General features: G+C 35.6%; 1 protein-coding gene across 1 annotated transcript; it reads right to left on the minus strand.

Annotated features, from left to right (window-relative positions):
- Nucleotides 1-1,694: 1,694 nt before the first annotated feature.
- Nucleotides 1,695-14,062, minus strand: lygl1 (lysozyme g-like 1). Its single transcript, XM_028815708.2, has 5 exons — nt 13,909-14,062; nt 12,297-12,377; nt 10,622-10,818; nt 9,269-9,407; nt 1,695-1,983 (listed from the first exon to the last, which is right to left on the minus strand). The coding sequence occupies exons 1-5, from the start codon at nt 13,910-13,912 to the stop codon at nt 1,850-1,852; spliced, it is 555 nt and encodes a 184-aa protein (XP_028671541.1). The 5' UTR covers nt 13,913-14,062; the 3' UTR covers nt 1,695-1,849.
- Between the last annotated feature and the right edge of the window lie 5,545 nt (nt 14,063-19,607).

The raw sequence follows: 19,607 nt of genomic DNA on the forward strand, positions 1-19,607 counted from the left end.
TGCAATGCCCCTTCCTTGTACAATAATATGAACTTGGAAGCACAATGGGCATAAAATAACAACCACAATGAAAAAATGGTCACTATAACTTAACTGTTTATTTTAGATTGGGGAGAAGGCCAATCTCTGACTAGAGCCAAAGCCATCTAGGTGCACATTTTCCCCCAGCCTAACTTCTTTATACATTTTTAATATCTTTTTGTTTTAAAGTCCAGTGTGTATATAGAATTTTCATTCTGTTTGTCCCATCATTGGGAGTTCAAACTCTCTCTCTCCATGCTAGCTACTTTGTATCTAACCTCTGGTAGGTTTCTTTCCAGGAGATCCTCAGGCAAGATGCTCATTTCTGACATATAATAACCAATGCTCTCCTGTAATGTGAAGTCTGGTTATACTGATAGAAACAGCAGGTCTTCAACCCTGTTCTAAACCTGATATTTACATCTGGGTGGATAATTTTAACCCACCTTATGGATACCACTAAAGCAGAATGATTCTGCCTAACTCTGATAAGTGTTTAATATTTCTTACACCTTTAACAGTTTAAGTTTATATTTCCTTTTGTAGAGAGGTTGCATTCTTAATATAGGTGATTTTTTACACAACAGTGGCTAAATATCACTTCATAATAATTATTTGGATAATATCATGCAGTTAATAAAGCTGTAAGTACACAAATTTAATTGTTTTCTCCAGGGCTGTGGAGTCAGTAGATAAATCTTTCGACTCCAACTCCTTAGTTTCCGGTACTTCTGACTCCGATTCCAACTCCCCGACTCCGACTCCTCTGTATTTAATATGCTAATGTATTTTCCATGTTGATTGAAGGAAGGCAACATACACGTCATTTAACCACAGAACTACTGGCTAGGAAGCTGACTCTCTACTGTATTGGCCAGTTTAAACAAAAGACAAGAACCCCTGAACACACATCAGGCCATAGAACACACCTCCACCTACATCATTACACTTGTTTACACTCAAATGAACTTGTTAAACACATTATATCTGAAATAAAATGAAAACACTTTTTGTAATGTACTATAATCCAGATTACAATATGTGAATGTCAGGTTTTATAATAGCTCAGCTGAACTTCACACTAGTAGTAACACAACTATGCACTGGGCTTTATTCTTACATCAGAGAAGTACTTAATTATGACTAGTCAGTCAGTCAGTCATCGTTCAACCCTCTATATCCTAACACAGGGTCACAGGGGTCTACTGGAGCCAATCCCAGCTAGCACAGGGCGCAAGGCAGGAACAAACCCTGGGCAGGGCACCAGCTCACCGCAGGGCACACACACACACACAAACACACCCACACACCAAGCACACACTAGGGACAATTTAGGATCACCAATGCATCTAACCTGCATGTCTTTGGACTGTGGGAGGACACCGGAGCACCCGGAGGAAACCCACGCAGACACGGAGAGAACATACAAACACCATGCAGGGAGGACCCGGGATGCGAACCCAGCTCTCCTTAGTGCGAGTCAGCAGCGCTACCACTGTTCCCAGGCTAATTATGACTATTGTTTGTGAAATGGGACATCTGAATTTGCTGTATTTTTAGTCTGTACATTTTTGCTGACTCTGACCCCGACTCCACATACCAAAAATTGTCTCCGACATTTAGACATGTGGAAATGTATTCAGAAGGATAGCATAGTCTGCATGTGCTTGATATATATTTCTCAGAATTTAATAGCAGTAGTTGTAGTGATGCAGAGTTAATATTTTAGATCACGGGTCAGTTGCATTTCATTCCTTTTCTTACAAAATGTCAGCATTTTTTTAACAATTGATACATCTTGAGGCATACAAATGGAAAATCATTTTTATTAAAAGCCATTCTTCTTGTACCATTGTGCTCTAGCAACAACATCATTGGCATAGTCATCTCCAGTAGTCCCAATATCCATTTTGTCATAGGTTCTGACATTTCGGTCTCCGGCGTTATAGGCTGAAATCCCACCTAAAAAGAGATTGAACACTTAGAAACCTGGTCTACTTAGTTTTTTACTTAAGATCAATCAGTAACATTTTAAGCATTTTTGGGTACAAGCAGTAGGCCACCTTCACTATAGTCACCACTACATACCATTTGAAATAACAGTACTGCACAATTTTGAAGGATAACCAAATCTAAGATTTTTCCACATTATTTATGACTACAATAAGAACCAGTGCCATCTAATATTTATCAGTTTTCATCATGTAAATACAAAACATTAATTTTATAATATTTTAATTGTAAAGTATAGCATAAATGTAAGTATTCAGTAGGTTACATTTCAATAGCCTTAAAGAAAATCTTTTTTTTCCTACATTTTAAAAAAACATTTCATGTAGAAAAAACACTGTTATAGTTTCTTGCTGTATTTTTTTACAGCACCATCAACAGATGTGGCAGTCACTGTAGGTTCTGCAAGAAGTGCTCCCACTTTCCTTAGTTTATACTAAAACACTGCCAAGGTACCACACGCAGACCTGCCCTTTCTTGTTATTTTTTGTTCTAACTTGGCCTTCTTTCCTCCATGCCAGAGGCTCCTGTCTTTCTCTCTTACTCGCTCACTCCATGTCTGTGAGAGCTAGGAGATGCCTTATATCTCTGTTCTAGTGACCAAGGCATTCATGTTCATTTACCACCACCAACACTAACAAACTATGACCCCGAATAAGTCATGCAACTTGCCATGGCTCTGATTGTAGAACCATGGAAACTATGTAATATGCACTGTAGTTGGTAAACCTTCTTGGATAAAAATGTAATCTTCTGTCTCATTACTTACTGATGGTCATAGTAGCAATAGACAGAGTTGATCATGCTAGGACTTCCTTAACCCCACCAAGGAGTTTTTAGGTCCAGATTTTTAAAGTGATCTCAGGTTTACTGAGAGATATTACCCTCTCAGTGTGTTCTGCATTGTAAATCAACATGGAAATGCCACTTACAAGGTAAAATGTTAGAACCATGTTTAATGTCGGACAGGTGACTGGCTTGAAAAGATTGATCCATGATATACTAATAGGCTTCGTACAGAAGTGTCAAGTAACAATCCTCCCATCCAGTAATTACTTTGTGGACTGGATTAATTCCATTATAGGATTGCAGAGCACTAGCTGAATAAACACAAATACATGTACATCCAGTCTCCGGACTTATAAAATGGCCTGTGGCTAGAAGCCTTTGTACCCTGGCAGGTCCCATTTGTATTACACACTTAACAATTTAAATAATACCACATGCTCCTCACTACTTCTTTTATACCTGCTTCATATTTGTGCAGTGATTAGAACGATAAAGAGTGAGCAGGCTAAACAGCATAATGGGGATAAACAGTACATATTGGACAATGTTGTACATCTCAGATTTTTAAATTCTTTAAGTGACCCACAGGGACAAGACATTGTGTGACTGCTAGATTTAAAGCAGGGTTTATGTGTATGATCACTTTTGAAAAAGAAACAAGCATACTCGCCCACTCTAATGTTTGCCATATTTTCTTAACTGAATAATTTTATATTTTATGTAACTACAACCAATGGGGCCCACAACCTATTTCAGCAGGACTGCACATAAAGCAGGAACTACCTTTTGATAAGATGACAATCCATTTCAGGACACATTCGCTCATGATGGGTCAGTTTAGCTCATAAGGAGATGGGACACTTAAATAGAAGGTTGTGGTGGGCTACAGCTTTGTTCTAATTATTTTTAAATGTAACTGTAGCCTACTATTTTGTGTTGCTTTCAGGAGATTTTTCTGTTCCATTGATTTCACTTTTCATGTGCTTTATTGGCAGAAACAAATGAATATTTGTACTGCTTTAGCCAAGCATTATATTTACATACGAAATGACAGACAACAGTAAGTTTAATTGCAAAGAGCACTGACTAACATAGTGTAAACAATTAACATAAAATGGATTAAAATAAAGGCATTTGGTGTGCCTGTGGAACATAATGGTCACCTGACTAAGTTCTTTGTTATTATGTTTTGTTTCTTAAATAAACACAGCAGACCCCTGTGACCCTGTAGTTAGGATATAGTGGGTTGGATAATGGATGGATGGAAATAAACTAAAACTGTTAGTCTGAAGGATTTCCATCAATTTGGAATTTTATAGTAATCAGCCCAACAGCAACACAGGGCCAAAATACAAAAATAAATTAGTTCTGCTTCTGCTTGCAATAATGTTTCCTACCCTTCTTTACAGTTCCAAAGCTCAGGCATACTTGACAAACCAAAGAAGAGGAGATATAATATCATGAATAGCCTAAAATGCAATAAATCAGTTAAACTGTGAATAGATTCTAAAATACTATAAACATACCTACATAAATAGCAGTCTAATGAGAGAACTGGCTTTTACAATTCATACTCTGCTTTAATGAAGTTGATCATGGGCAGAAGATTCTTGTGGTTTTGCCACTTTTCTAAGAATTAATCACATTTCTGAGACAACACATGAGCTAAGCTTCCATGTCAAAAAAGTCTAGGAGAAGGTAACTTTTAACTTGTTAAATCCGGCAAAAACAGGTCAAATGTCTGTTTTTCCATTGTCAGCTTTCTGACATTTAATGTTCATGCTAGGAGATGGATATTTATTCTCTAGCTGTATATGCAGCAGAGTAAATGTGTTTCATTTAGAAAATGTCTCTGTTTTAAAGCTTTGCCTCCTAATGCCTACTGTACCAATGGTTAATAAATGTCCTGTCAGTAATTTTAAATATTTTTTTCTCCTTAATCAAGAAATATGAAATCAAATTATGGGCCAGTCTTCAATTAACCTCATGAGCATATCTGTAGAATGTGGGGGAAAACTGTAATCCTAAAGAAAACTGACATGGACACATGGAGAATATGTTAACCTCACACAGACAATAAGAGGAAAATGATTTGACTCAAGAAACAAGGCCAGCAGTTCCACTCATCGTTTTCATATTTTTAGATAAAATTACTTTTTAAGAAAACGATGCGTCAATACACTAACAGTATACAGTGCATCTGGAAAGTATTCACAGCGCATCACTTTTTCCACAATTTGTTGTGTTACAGCCTTATTCCAAAATGGATTAAATTCATTTTTTCCTCAGAATTCTACACACAACATCCCATAATGACAACATGAAAAAAGTTTACTTGAGGTTTTTGCAAATTTATTAAAAATAAAAAAATTGAGAAAGCACATGTACATAAGTATTCACAGCCTTTGCCGTGAAGCTCAAAATTGAGCTCAGGTGCATCCTGTGTCCCCTGATCATCCTTGAGATGTTTCTGCAGCTTAATTGGAGTCCACCTGTGGTAAATTCAGTTGATTGGACATGATTTGGAAAGGCACACACCTGTCTATACAAGGTCCCACAGTTGACAGTTCATGTCAGAGCACAAACCAAGCATGAAGTCAAAGGAATTGTCTGTAGACCTCCAAGACAGGATTGTCTCGAGGCACAAATCTGGGGAAGGTTACAGAAAAGTTTCTGCTGCTTTGAAGGTCCCAATGAGCACAGTGGCCTCCATCATCCGTAAGTGGAAGAAGTTCAAAACCACCAGGACTCTTCCTAGAGCTGGCCGGCCATCCAAAACTGAGCGATCGGGGGAGAAGGGCCTTAGTCAGGGAGGTGACCAAGAACCCGATGGTCACTCTGTCAGAGCTCCAGAGGTCCTCTGTGGAGAGAGGAGAACCTTCCAGAAGGACAACCATCTCTGCAGCAATCCACCAATCAGGCCTACGTGGTAGAGTGGCCAGACGGAAGCCACTCCTTAGTAAAAGGCACATGGCAGCCCGCCTGGAGTTTGCCAAAAGGCACCTGAAGGACTCTCAAACCATGAGAAAGAAAATTCTCTGGTCTGATGAGACAAAGATTGAACTCTTTGGTGTGAATGCCAGGCGTCACGTTTGGAGGAAACCTGGCATCATCCCTACAGTGAAGCATGGTGGTGGCAGCATCATGCTGTGGGGATGTTTTTCAGCGGCAGGAACTGGGAGACTAGTCAGGATAAAGGGAAAGATGACTGCCGCAATGTACAGAGACATCCTGGATGAAAACCTGCTCCAGAGCACTCTTGACCTCAGACTGGGGCAACGGTTCATCTTTCAGCAGGACAACGACCCTAAGCACACAGCCAAGATATCAAAGGAGTGGCTTCAGGACAACTCTGTGAATGTCCACTTGAATCTGATTGAACATCTCTGGAAAGATCTTAAAATGGCTGTGCACCGACGCTTCCCATCCAACCTGATGGAGCTTGAGAGGTGCTGCAAAGAGGAATGGGCGAAACTGGCCAAGGATAGGTGTGCCAAGCTTGTGGCATCATATTCAACAAGACTTGAGGCTGTAATTGCTGCCAAAGGTGCATCGACAAAGTATTGAGCAAAGGCTGTGAATACTTATTTATGTACATGTGATTTCTCAGTTTTTTTGTTTTTAATAAATTTGCAAAAACCTCAAGTAAACTTTTTTCACGTTGTCATTATGGGGTGTTGTGTGTAGAATTCTGAGGAAAAAAATTAATTTAATCCATTTTGGAATAAGGCTGTAACATAACAAAAGGTGGAAAAAGTGATGCACTGTGAATGCTTTCTGGATGCACCGTATATATATATATACCGTATATAAGAAGAAAATCTCAGCAGCTCCAAAAAGGTCCATTGTTTTGTTGCTCAGGCATTCATCAGCAAGAAAAGCCTAAGACAGGCCTTAAATTCCAGGGGTGCTTTGTGAGTTAGATGGGCTGTGTACAGCTTGCTTAGGTCAGACAAGAAACTGTTGACTGTGCAATTCCCTCTTCCTTTTACAATTTAATTAGTAATGCTTTAAAGGATATATCTAACAGGATTTCATCATTGTTGGTTTTTATGTCCCACTTTAACAGAAGGCATCCTGGGGTCTCGTTTATAAAACTTTGCGTGGATTCGAGTGTGAACGTATGCAAATGCCAAAAAAAACAGGCTAAAAAAATTCAGATTTATAAAATCTGGAGTATGTACATTAGCATGAAATTTACCTTTATAAAAACACAATCATCTTTTAAATTTGCATATATGAATGTTTCTTGAGCCCTGTCTGGTTGCCACTGTGAAACAACCATATATGGACTATGTTAATTAGCCTCATACATATAGAATCATGACCCAGCACTGAACCCAGAACTTCACTGGCTGTTAGAACAGACTCCCAACTGATGCCTCCAGATACTGCCACCCACATTTCAGAGATCCTATGCTGCGCTCCACAATTAAGATGCCAAGAACATGCATGGCATTGTATCACCTCTTTTCTGCTCTATTTGAGTCAGGGAATGGCATAAAGCACCAGCATCTCAGCAGGTAGCCATTTTCACCTGGCACATACAGTATAATGCCAAAATTTCATTTACAATGCAGAGTACAGGCTAATTTTCCTGAACCACTTCTGGGTCGTAAGCTCAAAAAAGCAGTTTCTGCTCCACAACATTATATATATTTATCATCACAATAGTTACGTCAATGTATCGCATCGCTGTATTTCAAATGTTTTTCACATGAAAACATTGCCTGGGGTTGTCATTGACCAGAAGCAGATAAAACTGGGTCCCATGGCCAAAAACAGCTGAGAACCCACTGGTATACAGGTAGGTCATATGAAAATTTGAGTGTCAGCCAGCTACCTTACTAACAAGCCAGCCATCACATAGCACCATCAGCAAGTTGTCTGCCAAGGCCACGTTGCCTCAGAATATATTAATCACGGATTGAGACAGGTCACTAAGCCATGATGTTTGCTTGTCTCATCTTGGCATCACAGAATACTTGGCATTAATGTAATGTCATTGCTTATGGTTAGCAAAAACAGCTCATTCTTGCTAGGTTCCCTTATTGCAATAAGAGTAAAATGATTTGCCAGAGTTATTTTAGGAAAACCAGACACTGCTGCAATTTGTTTTTTTATGTTGGCCTGTACCATTCGAAAACTTAATGTAGTACATCCTCAGTAGTTTATAGCTTCCAGTACAACATGCATGATGGAGCTCAAACTTTGCTGAGGTATTCCTGACCTGTTAGCCAGTTACCTCTGGTAGGTGCCTGTTGCCAGAAGCCAAACAGGTAGAAATTGGTTTAAGGCAGTCTTTCAAATACCAGGCAGAATTCAGCACATTGTTCCAAGACAATGGCACATTATAATAATGGCTCAGTGATCTGAATTACTGCGTGCGCGAGTCATCATATAGCTGATTTGGTTGCATTTTCTTTTTTAATCAAGGGAAATGTTGCATAGGGATGGGTCAGAGTTATATCTAATATACGCACATTCTCCCGCCAAGTTTTATTTTATAAATCCTGATTTTTGTGTGGAAAGTTGCACATACATATTTCAGGCCTCTTTTTGTGTGCACGCAAGTTTTAAACATCTGACTCCTGGTACTGGATGCCTGTTGGTTTCCCAGCAGGGACTCATGAATTTCTTTTCAGCGCATTATTTAAATTAATCCTCTCAATTCTTATCTCTTTAGTTACTTTTGTGGACTCACATTCATGGGTTGGAAGTACCTATTATGTCTTTCCAATGCCCTTGCTATTTTTTGCCTACCTCACTGAAACACAGAACATATATAGCAGATATCAATTATTGTGATTATATAGAATGAATGTAACAAGTTTTTTATTGGCAGGTTAGTTGGGGATTTGTGTAAAGTGCTCTGCATGTACACCACTTTATTACTCCTTTCTTTCTTTCAGGAGGAGAATGATTGACAATGTTTCTGCAATTACACATTTACAAAATCCCAAAATGGGGCAGGTCAGCATCACATATGCGTTTTCCAGTATATTAGTAAGTTCTGGTTATTCTTTGAGTGGGTCATCTACAGCAGTATTTGTTTTACTTAGCTTAAGAGGAACCCAGCAACAGGCAGTGCGTCCTGGTAATTTAAAACTTGCAGATATAAGGTGCGAAACAAAGAACACCGGACGTTCAAACTCCATTAATAAAAGTGCCCTGTCGGTTTCCTAATAGAATGCATCGTACTTGTATGTGTGCATCTGTGACATTTAGGAATAATTAAAGCTATATAAAAAGAAACTAGATAAGGCCTGATCAAGTGACTACCACTTTATGACTTTCAGTTTTGGTTTCTGTTAAACTTCTGCATGGTAACATTTAAAAAGAAGTGAAACAAATTAGGCCGTTAACTTCACACATATTCATGAAAATGTGGTTATTCATGCATTAAATCATTTCTTAAATGTAAAGTCAAGAAATTTAAAAATCTTACCTTTTAGTTGATGCTCTTTTGGCCATGTAGGAAACTTTCTTTGGATCACCTTAATGAAATCAACCAAAATCTGCGTTCCATCACTGAGATGAGTTTCACTGTTCCACTCTCCCTTTATGCGGTGATAACGTTTATCAATCTGATAGAACACAATTTTATAAAAAGCCAATGTCAGCATTCTCTCAGCATTTCTCCTTTATTAATGACAACAGTGAATAAGTTACTACTTTGTACAGCAAGTGCAACTTCACAGTGATGTCAGTTCTTTGTTAACAGCAAAATAAAGAAGAAACCATTCAGATGTGATAAAGCGAGTAAACATTTACCAATTATATTAAATAAAAATGATTAAAACATTTAACAAGTGAAAGTTTCCTTTCTACGCATTTATACAAAAATCTGCCTCACATTGCAGTTGTCTTCTGCCTCTGCTACTCTGCTCAGTTTATTATTAAGATAGTGCAAGGTCTTGTAAGATATTAATGAAAGTTCAGTTTTGGATTCAGTTAAATCAGTGGTCCCCCAGTTTGGGAAACACTGAGCTAAATAATCCCTAGAACTACCTTAAAAAAAAAAAAAAACTAATATGCAACTGAAAATTTACTTTCCTATCAAGCATATCTTGGCTGTGTGAAAACATTAACTGACCACATGCCTAATATCACAGTCTGTCCTTATCTCTCCTCTTGCCAAATACTGAATTTCCTTCATCATGATTTTATTAATCTTCATGTTGATTATTGTAATTTCCTATTCAACATTCCTTCTTCAGGCTACACAGAGTCGCACTAGAGCTCTGCATAAGACCAAAAGTAGAAATCACATCTCACTGTAGCTGGTTTACCAATTATATTAACCCTCTGCTTTTTCTTTTTTAATGATAAGAGAAGTCAGCTTCCTTTTGCAAACCTTTACTGCAAGTACAAAACTCATTTTATTTTCAGGATTATAAATCTTTAGAACTCTGAACAAAGACCTGATATCAAGGGTCCATTAATTGTAATATTTAAATCAAGGCTTAAGACCTGCCTGGATTGTTCCATTTCATAATTTTTTCTCTTACATTTATTATCAAATTGCACAAAGAATTGACTATTCATTTCTAAATTACTTCCAATATTGCACTTTTTTCACTTGTGTTTACTTTATTTGCACTCAAAGGTTTTTCAAGTTGGATACAACACAGCCAATATTTTTGTACTTATGTGCTTATAATGATACACACCTTGAATGGCACTACATTAAAAAGACATTTTAGGATTTGATAAACACACTAATTCTAATTAAAATGGTCTATTTTTGATCTAGTTAGATAAGTCATTATTTTGGTATGGATACTAGGCCACATTTTACCTGCATGAGTCCAAACGCATTTCCATGGTCTCCCCATCCATCCTTAAGTGCTGCCCCTGCTCTTGACTCTCGAGAGATAATGCCAGCAATTACTGCTGGATCAATTTGTTTATCACACCCTGCTCTAAAGATAATATCTTTATATGTCTTCATGCGCTCCAAATCTTCGTTAGCAAGCTTGTGAGAGGCTTCCACGCCTATTTAAGATATAAAACACTTAAACGTTTATCCAATTAATCCAATATTAAAAAAAAAAAACCAAGTTATTCCGCATATTAAAATTAAACAGGGGAAAGGCATGAATTTCCTTCCTATTAAACACATATTTGTATAGCATATACACTTTATTCAAAATTATGTTTGACCTCTATATTTATTCATGAGTTAATCTTACATTGACTGACACATGCTGCATTTCAATCCAAGTTAAGATATACTCGTAAACCAAATTTTCTTTTACTAATTCCTTATACATAACCAATAGAAATGTGCCAAGTATCATAATGGTGAAGACCCATTAGTCAACAAACATGAATGAGTAGTAAGTAACACTAATAGATGAGAAGAGACCATTAACACTGTGTGAATATTTTGCTCAGTGAGAAGTTTATTGATTCCTTAAATATTACAATCATTTTAAAATAATTCTTTCCCAGCCTAGACAAAAAAAATTTTCCTTTTCCTCTTAGTAAATATATTTCACTTTAGTTTTCATTGGCATTCTCAAGTAGTAATTTTAATGTTATAACAGTAAGAACTATCTGTGATGTTTTTCAAATAATGTAACAGAAAAATACCATCATATTTATAAATTACTCTACATTAGCCATAGCATTTGATTAATGTTCAATTTGGACAATTAAAAATTTAAATGAAGTTTAGAAAAAGAAATGGCAATGTTTTCTTTCCAGGAAGAAAGTAGTGGGCTGTTACTTCAAAATGTCATGGGGAAACAAAACACACCAGGCACTAGCAACTGCACTTCCGTCAGGACAGTGTAGTACTTCCAATTTAAAAGAAATAATGCCTCTGTGTTTTAGGAATGTATGGAGCAAATTTACATTTAATTAAGTGAGTTATAGTATATTTAACATAATACAACTGAAAAGTTAACTGATTTACTATACATTGCCCAGTGAATGTTATTCTAGTTCAAGGGAAAAAAATGGAAATACTGTACCCCAGTAATCTGGCTATTCCAAAATAAACTGCTCAAATAGAAGGAAAGAATAAAGATAAAAAAATATAACAGTGCTATAATATAAAGTCACGTGAGAAAATATGCCTCAGATGACACAGTTGAGAACAATAAAAGCTAAAGCTGTTGAAAGTATAGTGAAATATTAGCCTATTAAGCAGTTACATACCAGTTTAAAGAATATATTCTCCTGTATCTGAGGAACTAAATATCACAAATGAACATGTGATCAGATACTGGCCAGACACCACCTAACAAAAGTTCCTCATGAAACAACAAATACAAGGAAAAGAATACCAATCTTATTAGCAATATACAGTACTAACTGACCTATAGCATATTTTCATAAAAGGTACTATGTAGCATAAAGGCTTGAGGAAATTTTTTTTCCCCCATTTTCTAAGAATTTCCCAGAAACACTTAAAGAAAATGGCCATCATGAAATAAGTAACCAAAAATAAACTCCTGCTAACTGACCTGCAGATGAGTGGCATTGTTTTGCTGTTTTGTCAGAGGCTCCAGTAGTTTCTACTTTGGTGATATCTCCGTATGGACTAGCTGGAGAGAAGAAACCATTAAACATAAGTCATGGGTTTACTTTACATTACTGTACAGCTTAGAGATGGACACACCTGTATTATGGAAAGTACGAGCCAAGCAATTATAGGAATAGTAATTAAATCACACTTTATGATACACTGCACTAAGACAGAAAATATATAAAGATTAATTGGGAGCAAAAAGAAGCTGGTATATGCTGGGCACTGTAAATGTGGAGAACTGATAAAGAGACATACAGGAGGAAGAATTGATGCTATTTATAATTTGTGTATAGAAGCTCTAGTTCATTTTTTTATTTGTTCCTCTAAACAAAAGCCATTATAAAGGCAGTAACAAAAGGTGATTAATACGGCTATGACAAAGACCATTTATGGTCTCATAATGGATTACAACACAAAAAAATAACATTCATTTTCTTGTCTATGAAATTAGAATTGTAATATAGGTTTTATCTTTAGAGTACATTTCAAAACCACATTCACTGCACAAAATTTCACATTAATAAAAAAACATAAGCTTAGACAAACTAATACAAAAAATGTAAAACTAGATGCATTTATGAGACTAGAAATTTGCAAACAGCAATAAATGGAGGACATTTTCTGACTATTTTATTATTAGTATTCGAAATCTTCAAAATGGGGCAGCATATTGGCACATTGGTTAATGCCATTGCCTTATAGCTCCAGGAGACCGAGGAGTGAATGTACCACTGCATTTTGTATCATCTGCAGTGACTTGGTGACACATGCCGATACTTCTACTAACAGAGAGTAGTAGTAGTCAAGACATGACATGACCAAAACCTAGATCTGGAGTTGTGCTACATACTCCATCAGCTACGGTTATGATCTTGTGTATATTGTATAGAGTAAATCTCCAAGATTAAGAGACCATAGCAATATGGTCCCTGAAGATTAACTGGTCATCGATCACAACCCCAAGGTTACATACTGACATGGCATGTATCAATGAGAATGAGCCAAAAACAAAGTTAAAAGTACAAGCAAACAAAATAAATAAATAGGATTCTAAAAATGCCCTTTTTGTTTATGTTTCCAACAAGAATCTGTCTGCTATTTCTGCACACCTTAAGATTTTGTTATTTTTCAGTATGAAATTAACTTTGGATTTGGATTTTATTACTAATACAAGTATTATCAAAATGTATGCATGCAGCTACATAAAAGAAGAGACAGAAAGCACTTTAAAACATTCAAAACATTCTTCTTTATTTTACTTGTTGCATTGTGTTGTTCACTTTGATATAGGAAACATTTTTTTCTTGATGTGCTGTGAAAATCAGTTGAGTTATCTGGTATGGATCCTTTAAGTGTAGGTTTATAGTATTGGAGTATTTACAGGGCATATTGAAATAGCCTTATTTTCAAATAATAATAGATTTTAGGCTATCTGTTATCAAGCATAAAACAATCTGCTTATATTGCTGGCATTTGTAATAATGTAACCTTTAATAGATGACAAGGCATTAAAATAAAGTAAACAATGTAGTTAGATTTTAACTTACCCATTCTGCTAAGCAAAGTTAAAACTGTGGAAAAACAACCTTATCCGACTGCAGCACACCCTTCCTGTTTAGCCAACACACAGCATATTGAAAATGAAACTACCAGAAGTCATTTCTTAAGTGCTGTATACATAGACTCCAGTGAATCAAACCATAATGAGGTCAGATGGGAGGTTCCCTGAGCAAATATGCAGACTCATTATCTGCAGCTGCTAGAGTTAAGTGGAGTTTCTCTCTGCTGAGTAAAAGATTAGTGTTGTAATTCAAAAAGCTGTCTTCTGCCCCAGCCACACTCTATACTTACCCTTACCTTAAAGAAAAATTATAAAATCTAAGTAAATAAGGCAATCATAAATGCAGCATGGCCTCCATTCGGTTGAGGCCTAGTCAAACAACAAGTATATAGCAGATGATCAAATTCCATCCACCCGAGGATGTTATGGTTACCAAATATTTACTTTATAATGATATATTGTGCAATATATTCACATGTTTAAAGGTATTTTCCACTACCCTGTTTTACAACTTTCAAAACACTATTTGTTACAGACTACAAAAAATGCATATGCAAAAACTAGACAAAAAACTTTAAATGGGAGTTGTTTGCTTTTACTTAGCAAAAAGATCTGCCATTAGGGTAAGCAAAATTTACTTGACAAGATTGCTATGCTAAATAATTGTAAATACAATCTTTTTAATAAGTCAATAATTCTTACAATAAGGAAAACAAAGATTTAACGTCAAGATTTAAATACTTTTCACTTGCTTAGATTTCATTTTTTGCAGTGCAGATTAAGAAGGCTGTCAGTGTAATAATATTTTAATTACAACTGTTTTCATTATTATACATAAGTGTGTTTCTGTTTTTAAGTGGATTGCTGGCTCCCAACAATTTCTGCTTCCAGGATTTTATTTCTGCCCTGGTCACAGTCTGAGGATTGCTTATGTCCCAGTGTCCAATTGGATTTATTCCTGTGGACGCCAGCTCCACCGACTTCCAACAAGATGTGCATGTTAGATTTATTGGCAATTCTGAATGTGTGAGGGGCGCTGTGTGAGAGGGTGGACCCTGTGAAGGTCTGACATCAGATACAAGGTTGGTTTATTTTGACTCAGTAATAGAAGAAGCAACTTTATTAAGTGGGTAGAGTGATAGTAACTGTTCTGCAGTAACTGTGTACATGATTCTGTTATAGTATTTATTTTGTAAATATGAAAAAAAAGCACATTGTGTACAAATCACATGTCTGGTACTAGTCCATGTGGAGGTTGCTTGTTCTCCCTATGTTTGAATTAGTTATTTATCTTGGACTGTGTTTTTTATTCCACATACAGTACTCAAAGTCATGTGTATTATGTTAATTGGCAATTTTCCTATGGCCGAGTATAAGTGTAGGTACATGCAAGAGTTTTGTGATAGGATGCTTCCTTTTTCAGGGCTATTTCTTCCCTGATCTGATCATATCTCAATAAAGCCCTATAAAGAAATTTTATGTAACGCTGTACCATGGTCTGCACATTATTAATGTACCGTGGTGTGCACATTATTAATGTTTTGTTAACTCGATGCCATGAAATGCTTCTGTATCTGAGATTATAAAGGATCAGGTAATAGTGAACTAAAATTACTATATTTGTGAGATAGATAGATAGATAGATAGATAGATAGATAGATAGATAGATAGATAGATAGATAGATAGATAGATAGATAGATAGATAGATAGATAGATAGATAGATAGATAGATAGATAGATAGATAGATAGATAGATAGATAGATATAGAAATTTGGATTTTGACAGAAGCCAAAGAAAGAAAGAAAGAAAGAATGCTATATTATGACCAGCAACAAATCCATCTTAAATACTCATCTGAATGATTAAACAGAAAGAAAGAAAGAAAGAAAGAAAGAAAGAAAGAAAGAAAGAAAGAAAGAAAGAAAGAAAGAAAGAAAGAAAGAATTGTATTGAGTATTAAATATACCTTTTATTAAACTTTAACAATGAATGGCAAGCTTAGCCTGGCCCAATAAGAAAGAAAGAAAGAAAGAAAGAAAGAAAGAAAGAAAGAAAGAAAGAAAGAAAGAAAGAAAGAAAGAAAGAAAGAAAGAAAGAAAGAAAGAAAGAAAGAAAGAAAGAAAGAAAGAGCAGTTTTAATCTGCTGACCTAGCTCTCTTTGCCTTTGGTGAGGGCTGATTTGTTTTGAACCTAGTTTTGTTAAACTTGACATGCTTGTATGGAATGTTATTTAATTTTAATAAAATCAATAAAATGCTAAATAAAAGAAAGGTTATATTATGAACAATAAGAAATCCATCTTAAATACTCATGAGAATGACTAAAAAGAAAGAAAAATTTTGGCTTGGCAGTTACAATCATAGTAAGGCACTATATAGTAATATGTAACAACATAAGATGCCATGAATATAAACACATAAAGACATGAATAGTTGTTATCAGAGAGATCTGACTGCTTTAATAAATAGTATTATAACAAGGAAGTTAATATGACAAGACTACATTTCTGCAACAACTGGCTACAAAGACTGGGCAGCACTACACTCCAACATAGTAATTCAGACAGATTGGTCTACAGTTAATATAAGTAGCTAGTTATAGAAGCCCTTTCCATTTTGAACTGCACTATACTTGAAAATGAAAAACCTTATAGGACAAAAATGTATTTTTCACAAGATACATTAAACATGGAGCTTTTTTTCAAGCTTTCACTTTTGACAGATAAACTATTAAAACCGTCACTACACATCAAGATCTGCACAAATAAATGTCACACACACATCATACTTCCCAGCATATAACTTGCTTCTGCTAAAATCCTCTTCATAAAAAAAGTTTAAGAGACATTCATTTAGATTTTAATGCATGATATGTTAATGATTCAGTTACAGCACAAAAATCAATAATAAGATGACTTCTTTTATAAAAAAAAACCTTGTGTAATACTGTATGAGATAAATTTAGTAGTGTTATACTATTCCCTTGTGAAACAATTTATTCCATTTTTTATGTAGTGTGAAGTCAAGCAAAATTACACACCTTTTATTGGCCAACTAAAAAGATTAAAATATGCAAGCTTTCAAGGCAACTCAGGCCCCGAATATAACTTGCTTAATCCAAAACAGCATCCATCCTATGAGGTGGAGCTGATTTTGCGAGCATCAGGAATATGTAAAGACAGAGTCCAGGAAAGGTCACTAGGTCATTACATTACATTTGTGCACAAATTCATACTCACACTTGGACAATTTAGAATGGTCACTTAACCATGCAAGTACAACTTCTGGATATGAGAGGTAAATCAGATTACCCTGAGTAAATCCATACAAAGAATGTGTGAACTCAAGTAAAGTATGCCTGGTCTTATTCACTGTAAATAGTGTGAGTTCAGCAGCCCTGGAGAATCTTGGAGTACAGCTGCTATTTCTCCAGTTTGACAGGCAACAGTTTCAAATAACTTGGGCAAGTATTAGGTATGTACCCTGGGTACCTCCCATAAGAGATGTGCTAGCCCCAGGTCACTTTCGCAGATTATATCTCTTGTCTGATCTGTTAACATTTGGGAATTCTTCACACAGAGCTGGAGTGGCTTAGTCTGTCTGGTTCACCATCTTACCTTGGTCATCTCAGTTAAACACATATTTAAATGTATAAAAATAATGACTACAATGGATACTACCTGTTACTTTGAAATAAAATCCTCATCAAGTACAAAGGAGCACATTAGGAGTAAACATTGAGCTAATAAGAGAAATAGTTTCATACATGACCAACTTATTTCTATATAGGGAGCTTGGGCCTATTCTGATAGCCTAGAGCAGAAATTAGGAAAATAGTGGTTTAAAATTAATATTCATGAACGGAAACACTTATGCACATCACTCCTCTTATTCACTCACTTATAGGGTCAATTCAGAATCAAACATAACCTAAACTCCAAACTGTTTTGGCATGCAGGAGGAAACCAGAAAGCCAAAAGAAAAACTCCATGCTACCAATGGAGGAAATTACAGGCTCTGCACTGGCAATAATATGAACCCCTGACTCAGAAACTGTGAGGCAGTAGCACTAAACATGGCACCACCCAAGTTGTAAATACATAGAATGAGTTATCTAGCAGTGGAATTGAAAGCAAAGCCTTCAGATCTTCAAATATTGACACAACATTATTTCAGAAATATTTGGTGAACAGATGTGATGAGCAGGATTGGGAAATGAAATGTCTCCTTCCATGAAAGTATTTCCATAAAGGTCTTAGTAATTTGATTGTATTATCAATTGTATGAATTTTAATCATTTAAAAATTATTATTCTGTCCTTATCCAAAATTTTTGTGGAGGTATTGTGAAAGACAGCATGATTATTTAGAAATGGTAAAAACATGATCAATAACGTTCAAAGGATGTGTAATGATTACAAAGCTTACGAAATGCAGTAACAATTCAATACTATTTCAGACTGCTTTAGCAGAAAAGGTAGTTTTGGGAACTTCATGTTATATAAACACTACCATTCAACAGTTTGCGGTCACCCAGAAATGTTATTTTTGATAGAAATTGATCTTTTTTATGAAGATCCCATTAAATTGATTTCAAAATATAACGCATAACCAGTGTTTACAACGGCTTGAAATGCCTGATTTTTAATTTATTATTTACATATGGTCACAAAGCCCCATTTTCAGCAGCAATCCCTTAAGCATCCTGTTATTCTTTTAACTTGTGTTGCATGGTTCTGGGTTTACACATTGCCAAAATGAAATATGTCAGTCTGTTTTTTTTTCTGAATGAAGCCTTTTCCATGACACAAGTTTCCAAGAAACCGACGATTTCAGGGTGTCTATTACTGTCTTGTATGTATATATATATATATATATATATATATATATATATATATATATACACACACACATAACGGGTGGTCAAAAGTACGTCTACAATTGTTGTTCATATGGAAAAAGACAAGTTGGTTATGACTGCTACATTCAAGCACACTTTAATAAAAATAATAATTAGAAGACAATACAAATAAATAATACAATAGTTAATAATTAATACATAAATAATAATACAAGAATAAGCTCTGTGTTTCGCGTACTCATAACTGTAAACCTACTTTTTCCCATACATATACTACAAATCAAAATGATTTATAAATGCAAAGTTTAGATCTTTCAGCAGGTGCGTAATAGAAGACACAAACAGTCATTTGTTCTGCCCAATTATTTCTCAAGAAAAGGAATTAATGGAATAGCTTACGATGTCTTTGAAGACAAATAGCGCCATCATCTGGAGCCCAGAATGAAGTAGGTTTGTCTATTTTGGATAAACCGTTCTGTTGTTATTGTATTTCTCATTGTTCATACGTAAAAATAATATTCTTACTTAAAAGACATAAGGAGTTTGGCGAAAATAATCCCAAAGTAATCAAGAAATTGTTATTATTCCCTGACACTCCAGAGTTACTGAAGCGCACATCACCAACAGTGGAAAGGCGGGGCTCAAAGTGGCAAGAGAGGTGTGGTTACATGCTAAAATTAAACCAATTGGAATAATCAAGGCGGTACCTTAAAATGACAACAAGCTCTTATTTGGTTATATGAGTTTGAAGTAAGTCAAGTTGTCCAATCAAAAGAAAGGAGGTGGTTCTAAATAGGAACATCAAAATTGGACGCGTACAAATG

This window comes from Erpetoichthys calabaricus, chromosome 12 (genome assembly GCF_900747795.2).
Source record: "Erpetoichthys calabaricus chromosome 12, fErpCal1.3, whole genome shotgun sequence".
Lineage (NCBI taxonomy): Eukaryota > Metazoa > Chordata > Cladistia > Polypteriformes > Polypteridae > Erpetoichthys > Erpetoichthys calabaricus.